At 43.5% G+C, this 17,255-nt stretch overlaps 1 protein-coding gene across 2 annotated transcripts in view; it reads right to left on the reverse strand.

Moving 5' to 3' along the window:
* The window catches only part of AP1G2 (adaptor related protein complex 1 subunit gamma 2), a 76,125-nt gene that overhangs the window by 36,050 nt on the left and 22,820 nt on the right, over positions 1 to 17,255 (reverse strand). For both annotated transcript variants that reach the window (XM_073671076.1, XM_073671075.1), the window contains exons 10-12: positions 3,448 to 3,503; positions 2,666 to 2,779; positions 2,260 to 2,400 (exon numbers count right to left, since the gene is read on the reverse strand). In XM_073671076.1, the coding sequence (XP_073527177.1) occupies positions 2,260 to 2,400; positions 2,666 to 2,779; positions 3,448 to 3,503 (311 nt within the window). The remainder of the gene's footprint in view (positions 1 to 2,259; positions 2,401 to 2,665; positions 2,780 to 3,447; positions 3,504 to 17,255) is intronic.

Consider the following 17,255-nt stretch of genomic DNA (forward strand, 5'->3'; position numbering starts at 1 on the left):
ATGCTATTATAGAATTTTGGATAACTAGAGGAGGAAGACATGTGAAGACTCAAACTTCAAGGTTAGATTTCAGAAAGGCAGAAAGAGAATAGGAGAGATCCAATGGCTGGATATTCTTAAGGACAAAAATGTCCAGGAAGGATGGGAAATTTTAAAAAATGAGATTCTCAAAGCACAATCGTTAACAATCCCAAAAAGTAGGAAAAATGGGAAGCATTTAAGGAAACCAGGATGAATGAACACAGAACTTAAACACATGCTAAAAAGAAACAAAGAAATGTTTATCCAATGGAAAGAGGGAGGCATATCTAAAGAAGATTATAATGCAGTCTGCAGAACCTGTAGGGCATGTATTAGACTAGCTAAAGCTGACAATGAATTAAGGCTTGCAAGAGATGTCAAAAGCAATAAAAAAGGATTTTGGGGGTATGTCAAAAGTAAAAGAAAAGTCAAAGATGCTATAGGATTTTTACAGGATGAAAATGGTGAAATGGTAAGAAAGGATGTTGAGAAGGCAGTACTTTTTAATTCCTATTTTGCATCAGTTTTCTCTCAGAAAGAAAATGTAACATCAACTGATCTTCACTGTCCTATTAAAGGAATAGAAGCATCCAGGTTATCTGTAAACAGAAAGATTGTGAGGGAATATTTAGCTAACATAAATGAGTTCAAGTCTCCAGGTCCAGATGAATTACACCCCAGAGTACTGAAGGAGATCGTAGAAGAAATTTTAGAACCACTCTCCATAATCTTTGAAAATTCTTGGAGAACAGGAGAAGTCCCAGAAGACTGGAGAAGAGCAAATGTTGTTCCTATCTTCAAAAAGGGGAAGAAGGTGGACCCAGGGAACTATAGGCCGGTGAGTCTGACTTCTATACCAGGAAAGATCTTTGAACAAATTATTAAACAACATGTATGTAAGTACCTGGATAAGAATGAAGTGATTTACCAGAGTCAGCATGGTTTTGTAACTAACAAGTCATGTCAGACTAACTTAATTTCCTTCTATGACAGAATCACTGACTGGGTGGATCAGGGAAATGCTGTAGATATAGTATATCTTGACTTCAGAAAAGCATTTGACAAAGTATCTCACACCATCCTTATTGAAAAAATGAACAAGTATGGAATGGACAAGGCAACTGTTCGGTGGATTCATAACTGGCTTAGTGATCGGACTCAAAGAGTGGTCGTAAATGGCTTCACATCCAGTTGGATGAATGTCTCAAGTGGGGTACCACAGGGCTCTGTCCTGGGACCTGCATTATTCAACATCTTTATCAATGATTTAGATGAAGGAATTGAGGGTAAACTGATTAAATTTGCTGATGACACAAAGCTAGGAGGGATAGCTAATACTAGAGAAGAGAGAGAGAGGATTCAAAAAGACCTAAATAAACTGGAGCAGTGGGCAGCAACTAACAGAATGGTTTTTAACAGGGAAAAATGCAAAGTACTACATCTGGGCAATAAAAATAAAAAAAAGCATATACAGAATGGGAGGAATAGAGCTAAGCAACAGTACATGTGAAAAAGACTTAGGTATACTAATAGATCATAGACTGAACATGAGTCAACAGTGTGATGCAGCAGCAAAAAAGCAAATACAATTCTGGGATGTATTAACAGAAGCATACAGTCCAGATCCCGTGAAGTCATTATCGGTCTTTATTCCTCTTTGGTCAGACCTCATCTGGAATACTGTGTTCAGTTTTGGGCACCACATTTTAAAAAAGACATTGACAAACTGGAGCAAGTTCAGAGAAGAGCGACCAGAATGCTGACCGGTCTGCAAACCATGTCCTATGAGCAACAGTTACAGGATTTGGGAATGTTTAGCTTGCAAAAAAGAAGACTGAGAGGAGACTTAATAGCTGTCTACAAATATCTCAAGGGCTGTCACATTGTAGAAGGATCATCTTTATTCTCATTTGCACAAGGAAAGACTAGAAGCAATGGGATGTAGCTGAATGGGAGGAGACACAGATTAGATATTAGAAAAAACTTTTTGACAGTTAGGGTGATCAATGAGTGGAACAGGCTGCCACGAGAGGTGGTGAGCTCTCCTTCAATGGACGTCTTCAAACAGAGGCTGGACAGACATCTGTCTGAGATGATTTAGTGAATCCTGCATTGAGCAGGGGGTTGGACCAGATGACCCAGGAGGTCCCTTCCAACTCTAACATTCTATGTAAAATGATCTCTGACTTTATACCCATGAATGATGATTTATTGCCCTCTATTATCATATGATCTTACTTCTCTGCACAAAGGAATATTCCTGATGTACACTGTTCCTTTAGCTCTGGTGAGCAGGATTGTATGAACCTCTGAAGCTCCTTCATCATTACACGTATGTTTGATTCATTCACAAGTGCAAAACACAAGTCCAGCGCCTTCCTGATGGAATAATGAATATATGATTACTATTTTAACCAATGTTTGACAGATAAGAAGAATTTAGTGAATACTGAAAAAAACATCTAATATGTTCAGCATAGACCAATAAAAACCTTTGTTTCATTACAACTTCATTAAAAAGAAGTATATGCTGTTACACTCCAACCCAAGTGCTGTTCGTGCAGGAAACTCCAAAGCTGGATGATGGTAAATCTGTACAATCTCACTCTTTTTCTACATACTCAGTGTATACCCATGATAGTACCTGTTTACAGATGTGTCCGTCTGTCTAAGACACTCCACGATTGTCCCTCTGTGCCTCTGTACTGCTGCATGGTCTGACTGCACCAAGCGCTGGAGTGATGTTAGGGCAACAAATCTGCAGGGAACATAGGGAAATTGGACAATATGGATATCCCTGTTTCTATTGGCAACAAATTTTGTTTATATGTTACAGAAAGAATTTGTAATTATGGGAATGTATAAATATAGTGTCTTACTGTATGTAGTACTGTTCATTTTTTCATATTTTTCTTTTTCTTGTCACCATAATTAATAGTAAACGGTGTACGTACATTATTAGAACTCTTAGACCTGATGAGACTGGTTTAATTACTTTGAAAATCCAGTCCAGTTCTAGATAGACTCATAAAATGCCCACTCTAATATCAGGAGGGAAAACTTTCAGAAAGGATACTTCAATCATACTAACATTTTCCAGCAAAATACACCAGCCCCGTCAGAAATCTGATGACAGAGCCACTTTAAATTATGGTACAGTTCAGCATATTCACATTCACTGGTGCTTACAGCAATGATACAACAAATTGAAACGCACTCACAAGATCAATGAACTAATAGAATACAAAATAAATGACACAAGAGTCAATTTATTTTCCCTGATCTGATGATTTCAGTAAAATATGCATTGTTGTAAACAGTCTACCTCGGTGATCTGTATTGGGAAATAAGAAATACATGAACATTGCTGTGAGCTATATGATTTAAACTTCAAAGACTGCTAAGGAAATAGCGAAACAACCATACCTGATGTTTTTATCATTACTTAAAAGAAAACGTCCAAGAATGTTAACAGCAAGAACCTGGAATGTGAAGACAAACAGACAGATTATATATAGACATTAATGGTTACATCTTTATCCTTTGCATATCATTAACACGTCTATCCATCCAGTGATTTCCATAATTCTATGAGTTTTCCTTCTTGATGTTGCAATATCAAAGTCGATGAGTGCATATGAGAACCAGGACTTTGATAAAAGGGTAAATGACGGTTTCAATACATTTAAAGGAAATTGGATATTGACATCCAATTTTTTTTTATAGAAATCCCCTTTAAAGTACAATTAAAAATAATGTGTACTAACAGTAATCCACCTAAAAACCTCCTAAAGGGAACTGGTCATGAAATTCATGCAGCCCGAACCAGAGGCAGCATGAATCATACATTGGTTGCATTATTAAAAACATTATTTGAAATCCAATCTGGAACCTACAGTGGCTTGCGAAGTATTAAACCCCCACCCTTCTTGGCATTTTTTTGTGTTTTGCTACCTCACAACCTGGAATTTCACTGTTTGTTTTTAGGGTTTGCATCAGTTCATGCAAAGAACATGCCTACAACTGTGAACATTTGGTTTTCTTTTTATTATGAAGCAAACAACAAATAGGACAAAATAACTATAAACTTCAGTGTCCATAACTATTCACCCCCCTAAAGTTAGTACTTTGTAGTGCATCCTTTTGTGGCAAATACAGCTGCAAGTTGCTTTGGATAAGTCCCTATGAGCTTTCTACATCTTGCTTCTGGGATTTTTGCCCATTCCTCAGGGCAAAACTGCTCCAGCTCCTTCAAGTTAGGTGGCTTCCTCTGGTGAGCAGCAATCTCCATGTCTGACCACAGATTCTCTATTGGATTAAGGTCTGGGCTTTGACTAGGTCACTCCAGTACGCATTTACACCTTTCCTCTTAAACCACTCAAGTGTTTCTTTAGAAGTATGCTTTGGGTCATTGTCTTGTTGGAAGGTGAACCTCCATCAAAGTCTCAAACCACTGACAGACTGAAACAAGTTTTGCTCAAGAATATCCCTGCATTTCACACCATCCATCTTCTCCTCGACTCAGACCATTTTCCCTGTCCCTGCTGCTGATAAACATCTCCACAGCATGATGATGCTACCACCATGTTTCACTGTGGGATGGTGTTCTTGGCATGATGAGCTGTGTTGGTTGGTGCCAGACATACCATTTACCTTGGTAGCAAAAAAGTTAAGTCTTGGTCTCATCTGACCACAGCACCTTCCTCCATACATTTGGGGAGTCTCCCATATGTCTTTTTGGCAAGCTCAAAATGAGCTGTACAATTTGTGTGTATAAGTAAGTTCTGCCCACTATTCCATAAAGGCCACCTCTATGGAGTGTACAGCTTATTGTGGTTGTATGGACAGATGCTCCAGTCTCTGCTTGGGAACTCTGCAGCTCCTTCAGTGTTTCCTTTGGTCTCTGTGCTGCCTCTCTGATTAATGCCCTCCCTGCCTGGGCTTAGAGTTTTGGTGGGCGGCCCTCTCTTGACAGGTTTGTTGTGGTACCATGTTCTTTCCATTTGATGATAATGGATTTGATGGTGCTCCGGGGGATCATCAGAGATTGGGATATTTTTTTTTATAACCCAACCCTGACTTGTACTTTTCAACATCTTTGTCCCTGACTTGTTTGGAGGTCTCCTTGGTCTTCGTGGTGTTGTTTGGTTAGTGGTGCCTCTTGCTTAATGGTATTGCAGCCTCTGTGGCCTTTCAGAAAAGGTAAAGTGTACATATTGACAGACCATAAGACACTTAGATTGTACACAGGTGGACTTTCTTTCACTAAGCATGTGACTTATGAAGGTAATAGCTTGCACCAGAAATTTTAGGGGCTTCATTGCAAAAGGGGTGAATACATATGCACATGCCAATTTTTAGTTATTTGATCCCATAAATGTAATTTATGCCTATATTTTTCACGCTTCATTTCACCAACTTAGACTATTTAGTGCTGATACATCACACACAAATCGGATTACAAAAATATTTAAACACAGGCTGTAATGTAACAAGATAGGTAAAAAGTCAAGGTGGGTGAATACTTTCGTAAGCCACTGTATGTGTGTGTATAGGAAAAGACATGTCAGTCTAGGTGAATGGGGCAAGGGACCTGCTTTGCACTAGTTATCTGAAATGTTTGGTCCCTGACTGGCTTTTCAAAGTCAGAGTAAAATATACATGACTAGAATAAGGAAGCTAGTGTTTGATTTATGCTGCCAGTGGTTCAAGCGGCCTGAATCTCATGACAGCTTCTTTTTAAAATATGCTAATCATGGTGCATTTAATTTACTAATCTAGAATTAAGACTAAGTGCTCTAAAGAATTATTCACTTCCAGGCTACACAGTCTACTAATTTCTATGTATACAGTAGGTTAGGACTAAAGAGACTTTTATTTCTGCAGCCCTTTACTTCCTCCCTGCTGATGTGAACTGCAGAAATTGACAAATAAATAGAGATTGCAACTTTATTATCACACAGTTAATAACACCCTGTCTGTGTGTATGTAGAGTGATCCTAGAATGACAATAGCTTCTGCAATCACTATAATACTAATAAATGTAATAATATAACTTAGCAGCTTTGTAGAGACAGTGACAGCGACCATTGTACAGTGCCTAACTTCCTCTTAGGTTCTGTTCACACTGCTTTCAATGTGTGTCTTTAGTGTATACAATGGACAATCTCCCAAAATATTTACTGGATTTGTAGGGTTGCAACTTGTTTTTTTGCTGGACAACTCTTAATGAAATATAAAGATTGAGATATATGTCTACAGTCCACAATATTTATATGAAGCCCTTAGTGGCATTTACTGTGACCTGTAAAATTATAAAAATTACAATCAGAATAACCTTTACAAACTTATTCAGCTTAATAAAAAACAAATTTATTTAATGAACTATCCAGAAATTTGGCAACCAAGTGGACTTGTATTACAGTTGTATCCAACTGTATACAAAAAAATTGTATGTATCTGCCATTGAATCCCTGTGCAAAAAATGTATACTGCCAGAAGAAAGGTATTCTGACATATACAAGCCAGATATACAGTACAGACCAAAAGTTTGGACACACCTTCTCATTTAAAGATTTTTCTGTATTTTCTTGACTATAAAAATTGTACATTCACACTGAATGCATCAAAACTATGAATTAACACATGTGGAATTATATACTTAACAAAAAAGTGTGAAACAACTGAAAATATGTCTTATATTCTAGGTTCTTCAAAGTAGCCATCTTTTGCTTTAATGACTGCTTTGCACACTCTTGCCATTCTCTTGATGAGCTTCAAGAGGTTGTCACCGGAAATGGTCTTCCAACAATCTTGAAGGAGTTCCCAGAGATGCTTAGCACTTGTTGGCCCTTTTGCCTTCACTCTGCGGTCCAGCTCACCCCAAACCATCTCGATTGGGTTCAGGTCTGGTGACTGTGGAGGCCAGGTCATCTGGCGTAGCACCCCATCACTCTCCTTCTTGGTGAAATAGCCCTTACACAGCCTGCAGGTGTGTTTGGGGTCATTGTCCTGTTGAAAAATAAATAATGGTCCAACTAAACGCAAACCGGATGGAATAGCATGCCGCTGCAAGATGCTGTGGTAGCCATGCTGGTTCAGTATGCCTTCAATTTTGAATAACTCCCCAACAATGTCACCAGCAAAGCACCCCCACACCATCACACCTCCTCCTCCATGCTTCATGGTGGGAACCAGGCATGTAGAGTCCATCCGTTCACCTTTTCTGCATCGCACAAAGACACGGTGGTTGGAACCAAAGATCTCAAATTTCGACTCATCAGACCAAAGCACAGATTTCCACTGGTCTAATGTCCATTCCTTGTGTTCTTTAGCCTAAACAAGTCTCTTCTGCTTGTTGCCTGTCCTTAGCAGTGGTTTCCTAGCAGCTATTTTACCATGAAGGCCTGCTGCACAAAGTCTCCTCTTAACAGTTGTTGAAGAGATGTGTCTGCTGCTAGAACTCTGTGTGGCATTAACCTGGTCTCTAATCTGAGCTGCTGTTAACCTGCGATTTCTGAGGCTGGTGACTCGGATAAACTTATCCTCAGAAGCAGAGGTGACTCTTGGTCTTCCTTTCCTGGGGCGGTCCTCATGTGAGCCAGTTTCTTTGTAGCGTTTGATGGTTTTTGCAACTGCACTTGGGGACACTTTCAAAGTTTTCCCTATTTTTCGGACTGACTGACCTTCATTTCTTAAAGTAATGATGACCACTCGTTTTTCTTTACTTAGCTGTTTTTTCTTGCCATAATACAAATTCTAACAGTCTATTCAGTAGGACTATCAGCTGTGTATCCACCAGACGTCTGCACAACACAACTGATGGTACCAACCCCATTTATAAGGCAAGAAATCCCACTTATTAAATCTGACAGGGCACACCTGTGAAGTGAAAACCATTTCTGGTGACTACCCCTTGAAGCTCATCAAGAGAATGCCAAGAGTGTGCAAAGCAGTCATCAAAGCAAAAGGTGGCTACTTTGAAGAACCTAGAATATAAGACATATTTTCAGTTGTTTCACACTTTTTTGTTAAGTATATAATTCCACATGTGTTAATTCATAGTTTTGATGCCTTCAGTGTGAATGTACAATTTTCATAGTCAGGAAAATACAGAACAATCTTTAAATGAGGAGGTGTGTCCAAACTTTTGGTCTGTACTGTATGCTAAAATGGTATACCTTTGGCATACGTCCAGTTCATGGAAGTCTGTGGATACTTCCAGAGTAAAGAGCAAGAGATTCACCTAAAATATTCTTTGGACGTACATACTTAGTGACTTGGGAAGAAGGAGAGATCTGTTGTACAAATAGCTGTATTTGATGACAAGGTACTACAAATGAGGATGACTAGAGATATGTTTAGCAACAGGCTTTGCTACAATCAGTAAAGATAACGCATACAAATATAGGTTCATTATATAAGCCATGCAATATGCATTTGCTATTTTTGGTAAGGGCATCACTGGAATTTAAAGGGAATCTGTCACCACATTTGACCTATAATAATAATAATAATCTTTATTTTTATATAGCGCTAACATATTCCGCAGCGCTTTACATACATTATTGTCGCTGTCCCCAACGGGGCTCACAATCTAGATTCCCTATCAGTATGTCTTTGGAGTGTGGGAGGAAACCGGAGAACCCGGAGGAAACCCACGCAAACACAGGGAGAATATACAAACTCCTTGCAGATGTTGTCCTTGGTGGGATGTAAACTATTAATATGGGCAGACTGCTGAGGAAAGTGGTCCCTGTATGTCTCATATCAGATGCCTTGTTGCTGAGAAATCATCTTTTATCACTTTATATAAATGACCTCTTCCAGAGTATGGGAAGGTTGCTGACTGGAAGATAACGCTGCCCCAAGAGCTTATATTACATGAAGGGGGAGTTACCATTGTGATATGTGATAGTCGCTTTCTGCTCTCCTGATCTCACTGCAGAGCTGGGTGTGATTATAACTGACACATCTGCAGTAGTGTTGAGCGAGCATGCTCGACACTGCTCGGTACTCGCCCGAGCATCTCACTACTCGGGATGTTCGGCGAGCACCGAGCATTATCGGGTTACTCGGACGGGAGCTCGGGTCTCCGCCCTGCATGTTTGGCGCTCTTTACAGAGCCAATGAACATGCAGGGATTGCCAGCCAGTCACTGTAATGCCGCAGCCATGTTGGTTGTGGGCATTACAGTGATTGTCTGGCCGCACAGCGTCACCTCGAGTATTTAAAACCGGGCGCCGCCATCGTGGACACAGTCGCTCCGGATCAGACGGTGTAGGGAGAGTGCTGCTGAGTTAGGGAGAGATTTATGCTGCGAAATAGGTAGTGTAGGGTCTCTAAAGCCTGCAAAATCAAACAAACAGTCCTTCTCAGGACTAGTATCCATCCCAGATATCAGGCAGGCAGGCTGTATAGGAGACGCAGTGGTTATACCAACAAACACTACATTACAGTCCTGTGTGCTGCTGCTTTTCAAATTGCTAGACTTAGCCCCAGGACTCAGGGGCCAGGAAAAATCCTTTTTTTTTCATCTAAATCCTCTTTTTTTTTTTTCCCTCAGTCAGACTGTACAAATACCCATCTTATTAACCTTTTGGTATTTCCCCCCCCAAAAAAAATTTTTTTAGTGAGTCTGGTGTAGGCCAGATAACTAGAACTGTGGTTTTGCAGTTCCACGGTTCAAATCTCTGTATTATCCTGTTTTTTGCCTTTTTTTCCATAAAAAAAAACATTTTGAGTGTCTCACTGACTGTTCAGACACAAATATATCTGTTTAAAAGATTCTGGTGTCCGCCAGATAACTAGAACTGTGGTTTTCCTATTCCACGGTTCAAATCTGGGTGTAATCCACCTTTTTGCATAAAAAAAAACATTTGGAGTGTCTCGCTGACTGTTCAGACACAAATATATCTGTTTAAAAGAGTCTGGTGTAGGCCAGATAACTAGAACTGTGGTTTTGCAGTTCCACGGTTCAAATCTCTGTATTATCCACTTTTTTGCCTTTTTTGAATAAAAAAAAACATTTTGAGTGTCTCGCTGACTGTTCAGACTCAAATATATCTGTTTAAAAGATTCTGGTGTAGGCCAGATAACTAGAACTGTGGTTTTCCTCTTCCACGGTTCAAATCTCCTTTCTATTACCCTTTTGCCATTGATAGTGCGAGTGTAAGCTATTTTACTTCATTTACAATGGGCAAGGCGCGAGGCAAGGGACGTGGAACTGGACATTCTGGTGATTGTGCACGCAGAGGACGGGGCCGTGGCCAATGTGAAAATGTACCACAACCAACAGCCACATCTTCTCGCTCCCAGTTCTTGACCGAATTACTAGGGAAGCACACAACAGCACCACTATTGCGAACTGTTCAGAGTGAACAGGTTATTTATTGGATAGCAGATAATACTTCCAGTCACCTGGCCACCACCACCTCCGGTCTGTCTTCCACACGGTCAAGTGTTAGTAGCCGTGAGTCTCGACTGCATACTCCTCCTCACCCTGATGCTCCTTCCTCCCACCATGCCGAGTATCATCAGACAGCAACTGATCCCACAGTTGGACACTCTGAAGAGCTGTTCACTGGTCTATTTCCATATTTGGGCCCCTCGCCTGCTCCGCTTGAAGTGGTGGAAGAGGAGATCCCATGTAGCGATGGCCAAATATTTGAACAGCCACGGCCACAGGAATGCGACGCTGGCAATTTGTCACAAGAGGTGGACGATGACGAGACCCAATTGCCACGAAGTGAGGAGGAGGACCGTGGTGCGGAAGTGGAAGAGGAGGAGGTGGTGGATGATCTAGTAACTGACCCAACGTGGCAGGAGGACACGCAGAGCGAGGCCAGCAGCACACAGGGGAAGGGAGGCAGAGTACCCCAACAGGCAGGAAGAAGCAGTGTGGTGGCCGCACACAGAAGGCGGGCAACAGTTCCCCGTAACACCAACACAAGGGACGTTGCCAGTACAACCGGTAGGTCTTCCAGAGTCTGGAATTTTTTTAAAGACTCTGCTGATAACCCCAAAAAGGCCATTTGTACCACCTGCCAGGCCAGCATCAGCAGGGGTGACAAAACTACCAGCCTGACCACCACCAACATGATCAGGCACATGTCAGCAAAGCACCCGACTTTGTGGGGCGAACCCCAGGGTCCACGACCAGTATCAGCGGGTGTCACCACTGCTTCTTCCGCTGTTGTGCGTGTAAGAGAACCCACTGTTGTGCGTGCAAGGCAATACCCTGTCCATACTGCATGCAAAGATGCCCCCTCCTCTTAGTCTTCACTTCTTATGGCAGTTTCTCAAGAAACAGCATCAACGTCCACGTCCACGTCCCACCGCAGCGTTCAATTGTCCATATCCCAGACCTTTGAACGAAAGCGCAAATTCGCAGCCAACGACCCACAAGCCATAGCACTAAATTCGCACATTTCACGACTGCTTGCGTTGGAAATGCTGCATTTTAGGCTGGTGGAGGCGGAATCCTTCTGCAACCTTATGGCGGTGGCCGTCCATCGGTACTCGGTCCCCAGCCAACACTATTTTGCCCGGTGTGCCATCCCCGCACTACACAAGCACGTGTCCCAAAACATCTGCCGTGCCCTCAACAACGCAGTTACTGGGAGAGTCCACCTGACAACGGACATGTGAACAAGAACTTGTGGCCAGGAACGGTACATCTCCCTGACTGCACACTGGGTAAACATAGTGGAAGCCGTGACCCAGTCGGACCTTGGGACGGAACACATCCTCCCCACACCGAGGATTGCGGGCCCTATGTCAGTCAGAGTTGCCCCCACAGTGTACAGCTCCTGCGCATCATCCTCCTCCTCATGTTCAGCCTCCATCTCAGATATCACCACATCAGTTACAAGCTGGAAGCACTGCAGTACTGCCTCAGCCAAGCGGCAACAGGCTGTGCTGAAACTCATAAGCTTAGGTGATAAACCTCACACAGCTGTGAAAGAGCAGGCAGATCTGTGGCTGAGACCGGTGAACCTACATCTAGGCATGATCGTGTGTGACAATGGCCGTAACCTGGTGGCGGCTCTGAGGCGAGGCGAGATCACACATGTACCATGCCTGGCTCATGTGCTTAACCTCGTGGTTCAGCGGTTTCTTAAATCGTACCCCGAGTTGCCAGATCTGCTTGTCAAAGTACGCCGCCTGTCAGCTCATTTTCGGAAGTCGGCTACAGCTTCCGCCGCGCTTGCTGTGTTGCAGCAGCGTTTGAAGCTTCCGGCACACCGACTGGTGTGTGATGTCCCCACACGTTGGAACTCTACCCTCCACATGTTGCAAAGGATTTGTGAGCAGAAGAAAGCAGTTGTGGAGTACCAGCTGCAACAAGGCCGTCGATATTCAGGTCAGACTCCACACATAAGACCTCAGGAGTGGACCTGGATGTTGACATATGTACCATCCTGACAAACTTTGAGGAGTCCACCAAGATGGTGAGTGGCGATGACGCCATCATTAGCGTCAGCATCCCACTTGTCTGTCTTTTGCAACGCTCTCTGCAGAGAATTAAAGAGGAGGCATTGCAGCCAGAGTATGATGAGATGGATCAAGAAGCCGTAGCGGGTGATTACACACAGCCCAGCCTCATCTCATCCCAACGTGCATTGGGGGACAATGAAGAAGAGGAGGAGGAGGAAGAACAGGAGCTAGTATCATGCGCTGTAGACGGTAGTACCTGTACAACTGTCATACTGTCGGTTCAGGGTGGGTGGCCTGAGGACAGGTGGGAGGAGGAGGAGGAGAGCATGGTCAGTCGTCATCTTGGTGAGGACACGGAAGTCTTGCCCGTTACCAGTCTGGCACGCATGGCTGACTTTATGTTACGCTGCCTTAACCGTGACCCTCACGTTGTCAAAATGTTGGGTGACATGACAGTCATTACTGGTTGGTGACACTTTTAGACCCCCGCTACAAGGAGAACTTTCACTCTCTTATTCCTGAGGTGGAGAGGTCTACAAAAATGGGGCAGTACCAGAAGGCCCTTGCTGCAGAACTGTTTAAAAAATTCCCATCTGAACTCGCTAGCGGCAGAGGTCACATTTCATTGCCCAACCAAGGCGTACAGGCGAGAGAGACGCAACTCCAATCCAGCACAGGCAGGGGAACACTGTCAACGTTCTGGGACAGTTTTCTAAGACCCGCCCAGCTTACAGGCCCTGAGGTGCGGGGTACTCTCACAAGGAGTGGAAAGTTTCAAAAGATGGTGAGGGAGTACCTTGCCGACTTTACCAGCGTCCTCCGTGATTCCTCTGTGCCTTTTAATTATTGGGTAGCCAAGCTAGACACTTGGAATGAACTCGCTCTGTACGCCTTGGAGGTCCTGGCCTGCCCTGCCGCTAGCGTGTTATCGGAGCGTGTTTTTAGTGCCGTTGGGGGAATTATAACTGATAAGCGCACTCGCCTGTCAACTGACAATGCTGACAAGCTGACCCTTATCAAAATGAACAAGGGCTGGATTGGGCCAGACTTCTCATCACCACCAAATGACAGCAGAGTAACATAAAGTCAAATCCACTGTGGTATTTTGGGAGGTGTATTTTCATGCACCGCTTCACACCCACACATGGGTATACGCTTCCTCATTTCGGCTGTTTTTTGCTCTTCTCCTTATCCTCAGCCTCCACCACCACTATACCACCAGGGTGACCTTGGTCCGTGTTGCCAGCATTGCAAGTTCCTCCGTCCTAATTTTTGGCAGCTTTTGCTTGGAAGGCATAGGCAAAGACTATGGGAAACCCACTCCCCAATAATGGGAATAATGTTTTTAATATGCTGTACTGCATGGCTCTTGTAAGGGGCATTAAAACCATCTTGTTAAGCTACTGTGACCTCCACGTCTCTTCCAAGGGGCATTAAAACCGTCTTGTTAAACCACTCTGAACTCCACATCTCTTCCAAGGGGCATTAAAACCGTCTTGTTAAACCACTCTGACCTCCACGTCTCTTCCAAGGGGCATTAAAACCGTCTTGTTAAGCTACTGTGACCTCCACGTCTCTTCCAAGGGGCATTAAAACCGTCTTGTTAAGCTACTGTGACCTCCACGTCTCTTCCAAGGGGCATTAAAACCGTCTTGTTAAACCACTCTGAACTCCACGTCTCTTCCAAGGGGCATTAAAACCGTCTTGTTAAACCACTCTGAACTCCACGTCTCTTCCAAGGGGCATTAAAACCGTCTTGTTAAGCTACTGTGACCTCCACGTCTCTTCCAAGGGGCATTAAAACAGTCTTGTTAAACCACTCTGAACTCCAAGTCTCTTCCAAGGGGCATTAAAATCGTCTTGTTAAGCTATTGTGACCTCCACGTCTCTTCCAAGGGGCATTAAAACCGTCTTGTTAAACCACTCTGAACTCCACGTCTCTTCCAAGGGGCATTAAAATCGTATTATTAAGCTATTGTGACCTCCACGTCTCTTCCAAGGGGCATTAAAACCGTCTTGTTAAACCACTCTGAACTCCACATCTCTTCCAAGGGGCATTAAAACCGGCTTATTAAACCACTCTGAACTCCACGTCTCTTCCAACTGGCATTAAAATCGTCTTGTTAAGCTACTGTGACCTCCACGTCTCTTCCAAGGGGCATTAAAACCGTCTTGTTAAACCACTCTGAACTCCACCTCTCTTCCAAGGGACATTAAAACCATGTTGTTAAACCACGCTGACCTCCACGTCTCTTCCAAGGGGCATTAAAACCGTCTTGTTAAACCACTCTGACCTCCATGTCTCTTCCAAGGGGCATTAAAACCATCTTGTTAAACCACTCTGAACTCCACGTCTCTTCCAAAGGGGCATTACAACCGTCTTGTTACGCTACTGTGACCTCCACGTCTCTTCCAAGGGGCATTAAAACCGTCTTGTTAAACCACTCTGACCTCCACGTCTCTTCCAAGGGGCATTAAAACCGTCTTGTTAAGCTACTGTGACCTCCACATCTCTTCCAAGGGGCATTAAAACCATCTTCTTAAGCTACTGTGACCTCCATGTCTCTTACAAGGGGCATTAAAACCGTCTTGTAAAACCACTCTGAACTCCACGTCTCTTCCAAGGGGCATTAAAACCGTCTTGTTAAGCTACTGTGACCTCCACGTCTCTTCCAAGCGGCATTAAAACCGTCTTGTTAAACCACTCTGACCTCCACGTCTCTTCCAAGGGGCATTAAAACCGTCTTGTTAAGCTACTGTGACCTCCACGTCTCTTCCAAGGGGCATTAAAACCATCTTGTTAAGCTACTGTGACCTCCACATCTCTTCCAAGGGGCATTAAAACTGTCTTGTTAAGCTACTGTGACTTCCACGTCTCTTCCAAGGGGCATTAAAAGTCTTGTTAAGCTACTGTGACTTCCACGTCTCTTCCAAGGGGCATTAAAACCGTCTTGTTAAACCACTCTGACCTCCACGTCTCTTCCAAGGGGCATTAAAACCGTCTTGTTAAGCTACTGTGACCTTCACGTCTCTTCCAAAGGGCATTAAAACCGTCTTGTTAAACCACTCTGAATTCCACGTCTCTTCCAAGGGGCATTAAAACCGTCTTCTTAAACCACTCTGAACTCCACGTCTCTTCCAAGGGGCATTAAAACCGTCTTGTTAAGCTACTGTGACCTCCACATCTCTTCCAAGGGGCATTAAAACAGTCTTGTTAAACCACTCTGAACTCCACGTCTCTTCCAAGGGGCATTAAAATCGTCTTGTTAAGCTATTGTGACCTCCACGTCTCTTCCAAGGGGCATTAAAACAGTCTTGTTAAACTACTCTGAACTCCACGTCTCTTCCAAGGGGCATTAAAACCGTCTTGCTAAGCTACTGTGACCTCCAAGTCTCTTCCAAGGGGCATTAAAACCGGCTTATTAAACCACTATGAACTCCACGTCTCTTCCAACTGGCATTAAAATCGTCTTGTTAAGCTACTGTGACCTCCACGTCTCTTCCAAGGGGCATTAAAACCGTCTTGTTAAACCACTCTGAACTCCACCTCTCTTCCAAGGGACATTAAAACCGTGTTGTTAAACCACTCTGACCTCCACGTCTCTTCCAAGGGGCATTAAAACCGTCTTGTTAAACCACTCTGACCTCCATGTCTCTTCCAAGGGGCATTAAAACCATCTTGTTAAACCACTCTGAACTCCACGTCTCTTCCAAAGGGGCATTACAACCGTCTTGTTAAGCTACTGTGACCTCCACGTCTCTTCCAAGGGGCATTAAAACCGTCTTGTTAAACCACTCTGACCTCCACGTCTCTTCCAAGGGGCATTAAAACCGTCTTCTTAAGCTACTGTGACCTCCACATCTCTTCCAAGGGGCATTAAAACCATCTTGTTAAGCTACTGTGACCTCCATGTCTCTTACAAGGGGCATTAAAACTGTCTTGTAAAACCACTCTGTACTCCACGTCTCTTACAAGGGGCATTAAAACCGTCTTGTTAAGCTACTGTGACCTCCACGTCTCTTCCAAGGGGCATTAAAACCGTCTTGTTAAACCACTGTGACCTCCACGTCTCTTCCAAGGGGCATTAAAACCATCTTGTTAAGCTACTGTGACCTCCACGTCTCTTCCAAGGGGCATTAAAACCGTCTTGTTAAACCTCTCTGACCTCCACGTCTCTTCTAAGGGGCATTAAAACCGTCTTGTTAAGCTACTGTGACCACCACGTCTCTTCCAAGGGGCATTAAAACCGTCTTGTTAAACCACTCTGAACTCCACATCTCTTCCAAGGGGCATTAAAACCGTCTTGTTAAACCACTCTGAACTCCACGTCTCTTCCAAGGGGCATTAAAACCGTCTTGTTAAGCTACTGTGACCTCCACGTCTCTTCCAAGGGGCATGAAAACAGTCTTGTTAAACCACTCTGAACTCCACGTCTCTTCCAAGGGGCATTAAAATCGTCTTGTTAAGCTATTGTGACCTCCACGTCTCTTCCAAGGGGCATTAAAACCGTCTTGTTAAACCACTCTGAACTCCACATCTCTTCCAAGGGGCATTAAAACCGGCTTATTAAACCACTCTGAACTCCACGTCTCTTCCAACTGGCATTAAAATCGTCTTGTTAAGCTACTGTGACCTCCACGTCTCTTCCAAGGGGCATTAAAACCGTCTTGTTAAACCACTCTGAACTCCACCACTCTTCCAAGGGACATTAAAACCGTGTTGTTAAACCACGCTGACCTCCAAGTCTCTTCCAAGGGGCATTAAAACCGTCTTGTTAAACCACTCTGACCTCCAC

Source organism: Phyllobates terribilis, unplaced genomic scaffold (genome assembly GCF_046119375.1).
Source record: "Phyllobates terribilis strain yellow unplaced genomic scaffold, ASM4611937v1 Scaffold_1__5_contigs__length_1240528914, whole genome shotgun sequence".
Lineage (NCBI taxonomy): Eukaryota > Metazoa > Chordata > Amphibia > Anura > Dendrobatidae > Phyllobates > Phyllobates terribilis.